The sequence below is a fragment of the Babylonia areolata genome, chromosome 19 (assembly GCF_041734735.1).
Source record: "Babylonia areolata isolate BAREFJ2019XMU chromosome 19, ASM4173473v1, whole genome shotgun sequence".
Classification (NCBI taxonomy): domain Eukaryota; kingdom Metazoa; phylum Mollusca; class Gastropoda; order Neogastropoda; family Buccinidae; genus Babylonia; species Babylonia areolata.
This window is the reverse complement of record NC_134894.1, coordinates 12,400,003-12,407,502: the sequence shown is the minus strand read 5'-3', so window position 1 is coordinate 12,407,502 and position 7,500 is coordinate 12,400,003. Positions and strand designations below refer to the sequence as shown.

At 45.2% G+C, this 7,500-nt stretch overlaps 1 protein-coding gene across 2 annotated transcripts in view; it reads right to left on the bottom strand.

Moving 5' to 3' along the window:
• The window catches only part of LOC143293455 (equilibrative nucleoside transporter 1-like), a 34,524-nt gene that overhangs the window by 22,878 nt on the left and 4,146 nt on the right, over window positions 1-7,500 (bottom strand). The window contains exon 2 of one of the 2 annotated variants that reach the window (XM_076604325.1): window positions 2,695-3,011. In XM_076604325.1, coding sequence (XP_076460440.1) covers window positions 2,695-3,011 — 317 coding nt within the window. Of the gene's footprint in view, window positions 1-2,694; window positions 3,018-7,500 lie in introns of both variants that reach the window. The other variant, XM_076604324.1, reaches the window with a different exon arrangement.

Genomic DNA, 7,500 nt, shown 5'->3' with positions numbered 1-7,500 from the left:
GTGGTTGTTTTTTTCGGTGAGGAAGTAGATCTATAGCAGTTGTATACTCTCTGTTCTATGGAAGCTGTCGTTCATTCATTGATTTCATTCGTTAGTTCGTTCGGTCGGTCGACACGCCAGACACACACACACACACACACACACACACACACACACACAAAGGACAACAACAACAACAGAATGGGCAGACAGACAGACAGGCGGAAGGACACACACACACGCACACTACAAAAAACAACAACAACAAAAAAACAACAACAAAACAACAACCCCCCTCCCTCCACACACGCACACACACACACACACAAGTAAACCTTTACCCCGCACTCTCAACACACACACACACACACACACACACACACACACACACACACACACACACACACACACACACACACACACACACACACACACACACATCCATTCATTCGTTCATCCATCCATCCATTCACACATATACAGCTGCCCTGTTTCCCACTGGGTTATCATTCTTTGCCTATAGGCCTAGTACTTCTTTTCTTTTGGATCATTTCTTTGAATTCAGCGGACCGCACACTCTGACACCTCCCTATCAACTGAAGGGGAACCGGCAAGCCTGTGATAACCATCGGGGCATTTCCTTGCTCTCTATCGCAGGCAAGATACTTGCCAGGATCTTACTAAACCGCCTCACAGCACACCTTGACCAAGGTCATTTGCCTGAGAGCCAATGTGGATTCCGGAAAGAGCGCGGAACCACCGACATGGTGTTTGCTGCAAGGCAGCTGCAAGAGAAATGTCAGGAGCAAAATGCTGCTCTGTTCTCCACCTATGTTGACCTCACTAAAGCCTTCGACACCGTGAGTAGAGAGGGACTGTGGAAGATCATGGCCAAGTACGGATGCCCTCGGAAATTTATTTCCTTGGTCAGCCAATTCCATGAAGGCATGCAGGCTCGAGTCCAGGACAATGGTGAAACATCTGCTGCTTTTCCTGTCACAAATGGTGTCAAGCAAGGCTGCGTCCTGGCTCCAACACTGTTCAGCCTCATGTTCTCTGCAATGCTTACTGATGCCTTCAGAGATGGCGATGTTGGAATTGGCCTAAAGTACCGAACAGATGGCAAGCTGTTTAACCTCAGAAGGCTTCAAGCAAAAACGAAGGTCATGACAGACATCATCAGAGACTTTTTGTTTGCTGATGATTGTGCCCTCAACGCTGGATCTGAAGCTGACATGCAACTCAGCGTGGACAAATTTTCCACTGCCAGCAGGAACTTCGGCCTTACCATCAGCACGAGGAAAACTGAAGTTCTCCATCAGCCAGCCCCAGGGAAACCCTACGTTGAGCCCAACATCACAGTCAATGGTCAGAGACTCAGTGTGGTGGAGCGGTTCACATACCTTGGCAGCACATTGTCACAAAATGCGACCATTGACGATGAAGTGAACGTCAGGATTGCAAGAGCAAGCGCAACTTTTGGTAGACTCTATGCAAATGTCTGGAACAGAAGAGGCATTGGTCTTGAGACCAAACTAAAGGTGTACAGAGCAGTAGTTCTCCCCACACTACTGTACGCCTGCGAAACTTGGACAGTGTACCAACGACATGCCAAGAAGCTGAACCACTTCCACACAACATGCCTAAGGAAGCTACTGAACATCAAGTGGCAAGACAGGACCCCAGACACGGAGGTGCTTGCAAAAGCCACCCTTCCCAGCATCTTCACCATCCTGATGCAGTCCCAGCTTCGCTGGGCTGGACACGTGGCGCGCATGCCAGACCATCGGCTGCCCAAAAGGCTCTTCTATGGCGAGCTGCAACAAGGGAAGAGATCACACGGAGGTCAGAAGAAGCGCTTCAGAGATACTCTGAAAGTCTCTCTGAAAGCGTTTGATATCAACCCTGACTCCTGGGAGGAATCTGCAGCGGACCGTGACAAATGGCGCACTGCTGTGCACAAAGGTGCCAAGTTGTGCGAGGCCAACAGGACTGCTGCAGCTGTTCAGAAGAGGCAGGCCAGAAAGTCACGGGCAAACAAGCTCCCTGACAATGATATGCCTGTTCTTGTCTGCCCCAACTGTCAGCGAACATTTCGTGCGCAGATTGGACTATTCAGCCATCTGCGCACTCACAGATAGATTCATGAGCATCCCCCCCCCACCACCCTCCCCCCATCCCCCAGCTGGATGACAACGATGGTCATCATCGATCTCGATGGACACACACCACCATCAACTGAAACTGGCTAATGTCCAATTTTAGCATCCTAAATTGTTTTACACCTCATGGTTACATTCCTATGGATTGTGCGACAGAAAACGGAAGAAGAAAAAAAACAAAAAGCGAGATGTTGGCAAGTCAGTTTAGTGACTGAATCCACATCAAAAATTGAGTAAAATAAGTACAAAATAAGAGTATATAAAAAAAAATCCACCTAAAATGGGATATTAAAACATCTACTACTAATGGTGATATCGTTTCATACATGCACACAAATTGCCGGTAAAATAGATGAAATAATACAGGATGCTTCTTCTTCTTCTTCTTCTTCTTGTACTTCTTCTGCGTTTGTGGGCTGCAACTCCCACGTTCACTTGTATCTGCATGTGTGGGCTTTCGGGTTTGTTTGTTTGGGTTTTTTTGTTTTTGTTTTTTTTAGGAAGCTAAACTTGGTCTTCACCCTGAAACTGAAGCCATGATCCTACGACTCACCGACTTGGCGTTGATGAGCATGTTCCAAGGCATGAGGATGCCAATGCCATGCACCACCATGATGAGGTAGACCAGGTGATACCGGTCCCCTGGTTCTCTCCTCGCCAGCTCCTGCAGGGCAGCGTCATCCCCGGGGGCTGTGACGTCATCGTTGGCTGTGACGTCATCGACGATGTCCCCATTCTCTGCGGCTGCGTCATCAAGGCCCCCAGATGGGCTGGCGTTCTCGATCTCGTCTCCGTCCTCCGTCCTCGAGGTGGTGGTGGAGGAGGGAGATAGTACTGGTTCGGGTAAGAAGCTTTGCAGTTCATTTTCGGCTGACCCTAAAAAAAAAGAAGAAAAAAAAAAGAAAAAAAGAGAAGAAGAACAGATAAATAAATTGATAAAATGAATAAATCAATGAAATAAAACGAAACAAAATAAAGTCAGGCTTCAGAAGAAAATGATAAAGGAAAGTTTTCTGCAGCACATTGTAAATAATTTTATTTAAAAAAAGAAGAAGAAATGGAACAAAAGGATAAACAAATAAACTAATTAATTAATCGAATTAAGACGTCTTTGCTGCTGTGTGCACACATGTCAAATGATGGGTATGACAGGCCCGGCGCTTCCTTTTTGAGGAAGTGTCTGGGTTTGTTCCGGCAATGTACCTTTTATTTACCTGTGTGCTAGCTGAATCGGTAGCGTAAGCATCACTGACTTGAAGTTGTGTACCTTGTGTAATGGAGAGAGTTACCACTCTTTACTATTTGTTAATCATATCGTCTCCTGGCCTCATTATTTGTTAATTTCCTTTAAAAGGTAACTTTGAGTAAATCATACATACATCATCACACCCATACAACACAAAATCAGTTAAAGGATATGGATAAAATAGGCATGAAATAGCATACAAAAAGTAGACATAAGACATAAAAAGATTATAATAACAATGCAGTTCAACAATACTTTGATTTCAGATGTCACATTCCACAAACACACACTCTGGCATACATTTGTTTTTTAATCACAGATCTGATTATCAGTTATTGCTGTTTAATAGCTGAATTGGGGTTGGTATAAAGCTGGATTTGGTTCTGTTTGTTTTACATTTTGGGACGCAGGACCGTTTGCCTGAAGGTAAGAGTTGGTAATAATTTGCCAGCGTATGGCTGCTGTCACTTGAAATGCATTTGGCTTTCTGTCGTACTCTGACATTGCACAGTTTGTTTAAGCTGTCCTGTTTCACTCCCACGACCTTACTGCACACATTCACAGTCTTGTTCAGTATATTCTTTATCTTCACAGCTAGACCACCATACCAGCATAAAAAAAAGAGAAAGTTAATACAGATTCAACAAAACATCCATAAAATCCTTGAAGTACTTTCGAACTAACTCTGATGTTTCTGAGTTTCTGCAGACAATAGGTGCGAGACTGGCTTTTTTTGTGAATATAAGTTGTATTAGGAGTAAAATTCAGCTTATGATCAATAATAGTTCCTAGGTATTTATTTTCATGCACTCTTTCTAACTTGTTGACAGTTGCACGTGACTAGAGACTTTTATAGGTGCTTGAATTCAAGTCTAAAACCTCGTCAGTTGACTCTCTCAGACTTTGGTCCGATTCGCAGACCAATTCTGAGTTTAGTTCTCAGACTATTATCAAATTCATTACGGACCAAGTATTGTTCTAATGTCAAGTGCATATGCTTTAGTAACCTGACAATTGAGCATATAATTTTTCACTGTAGTTTGATGAAGCCTTTTGTACATGAAAGTGTGTCTTCACAAGTGACTGAGAACGTGGATGTTTTTGACTTTTTGCATTCATTATCAGTTGTTTCGCTTGTCAGTTTAACGACTTCTCTTTTATGAAGTCCTTTAAGTAATTTCCTGTAACTGTATTTAGAGTTGTTTTGTTGTTGTTGTTTTTTCCCTTCCAAATTTCACCCTCATTTTTACCTTCATTTGCCCAGTTTCTCCCAACCCTCCATTCATCCACATCTCCCACCCCTTCTAACCGATAATACTCAGATGTATTCATAAAAAATACTTTAACAAAATGTCTTCAATCACCGATATGTCTGACGGGACATTAAACAAAATTCCTCCTACATTGACCGAACTACGCCATTGGTCAGTTCCACACTACACACAGTTAGTAGCGGGTTACGACCACGGGGATCGGAATGGGAGGGCCAGCGGGGCCCAGCTCTCTCCTTCCGTTGTTTTTATCAACCTTCCCCAACCAGATGAAGGGTAAACAGTTACACCTGGGTGGAGTCAGAGAGTAAAAAAAAAAAAAAAAAAAAAAATCGGAATGAATGAAGTGTCTTTCCCTTGGACACACAAACGTCATGTCGCGGAGACGTGGCCTCAGACCTTAACTCTCTTCATACGAACGGCGAAAGAGACGACGTTAACAGCGTTTCACCCCAATTACCATGATCAAAATATTGCAAGCGGAAGGCTCTTATACTGAAGAGGTGAATGTTGACAAAGAATACCACAATTCTGACGACGGAAGCTAAAGGTTGGGTCATTCAGACACCCACTGGACATCCGAGGGGTCTGTGTAGAGGAGAGGAGAGGACAGGCCGTACTGAGTGAGTTAATTAATCACTGGTGTGAACTCTGGATTAGAAATCCAACGATTTACTGATTCTGACACGTGGCCTTCACGAATGGTATAAGGATCCCAAAATCTACGTCAAGTCTAGAAGACGGGACAGGTAGTGGGGTGCGGAGTGGGAGGGTGGGGTGGGGGTGGGGGGGGTGTTCTGGCGAGTGTGAGATTCGATCCCGCGTGTTCAGATTGGAGACCAAGTGACTGAGTGACTGGATTTCAGGATCATAGCTTTCTGCAGATATTTCTTGTCACGTTACACTGTGGCAGGTGACATGGCCAGGATCAACATCTCTAGTGCACACACACACACACACACACACACACACACACACACACACACACACACACACACACACACACACACACACACACACACACACACACACACACACACACACACACACACCATTAACTAAGGTCGTGCCGCCGGTCACATTATACCGTTGGCAGGTGGCACGGCACAACGGCGGACCAGGAAAACCTTTAGGAACATTCGACACAGACACACAGCTAAACATAGACACACAGCCACATTGACAGACACAGACTCTGACACACACACATACCTAGCCACACAGACACATTGACAGACACAGACTCTGACACACACACATACCTAGCCACACAGACACATTGACAGACACAGACTCTGACGTATACACATACTTAGCCACACAGCCACATTGACAGACGCAGACTCTGACACACACACATACCTAGCCACACAGACACATTGACAGCCACAGACTCTGACACACACACATACCTAGCCACACAGACACATTGACAGACACAGACTCTGACATATACACATACCTAGCCACACAGCCACATTGACAGACACAGACTCTGACATATACACATACCTAGCCACACAGCCACATTGACAGACACAGACTCTGACACACACACACATACCTAGCCACACAGACACATTGACAGACACAGACTCTGACATATACACATACCTAGCCTCACAGACACATTGACAGACACAGACTCTGACATATACACATACCTAGCCACACAGCCACATTGACAGACACAGACTCTGACATATACACATACCTAGCCACACAGACACGTTGACAGACACAGACTCTGACATATAGACATACCTAGCCACACAGCCACATTGACAGACACAGACTCTGACACACACACATACCTAGCCACACAGACACGTTGACAGACACAGACTCTGACACACACACATACCTAGCCACACAGACACATTGACAGACACAGACTCTGACATATACACATACCTAGCCACACAGCCACATTAACAGACACAGACTCTGACATATAGACATACCTAGCCACACAGACACGTTGACAGACACAGACTCTGACATATAGACATACCTAGCCACACAGCCACATTGACAGACACAGACTCTGACACACACACATACCTAGCCACACAGACACGTTGACAGACACAGACTCTGACACACACACATACCTAGCCACACAGACACATTGACAGACGCAGACTGACACACACACATACCTAGCTACACAGACACATTGACAGACACAGACTCTGACACACACACATACCTAGCCACACAGACACATTGACAGACGCAGACTCTGACACACACACATACCTAGCCACACAGACACATTGACAGACACAGACTCTGACATATAGACATACCTAGCCACACAGCCACATTGACAGACACAGACTCTGACATATACACATACCAAGCCACACAACCACATTGACAGACACAGACTTTGACACACACACATACCTAGCCACACAGACACATTGACAGACACAGACTCTGACATATAGTACGCATACCTAGCCACACAGACACATTGACAGACACAGACTCTGACACACACACATACCTAGCCACACAGACACATTGACAGACACAGACTCTGACATATAGACATACCTAGCCACACAGACACATTGACAGACACAGACTCTGACATATAGACATACCTAGCCACACAGACACGTTGACAGACACAGACTCTGACATATAGACATACCTAGCCACACAGACACATTGACAGACACAGACTCTGACATATACACATACCTAGCCACACAGCCACATTGACAGACACAGACTGACACACACACATACCTAGCCACACAGCCACGTTGACAGACACAGACTCTGACACACACACATACCTAGCCACACAGACACATTGACAGACGCA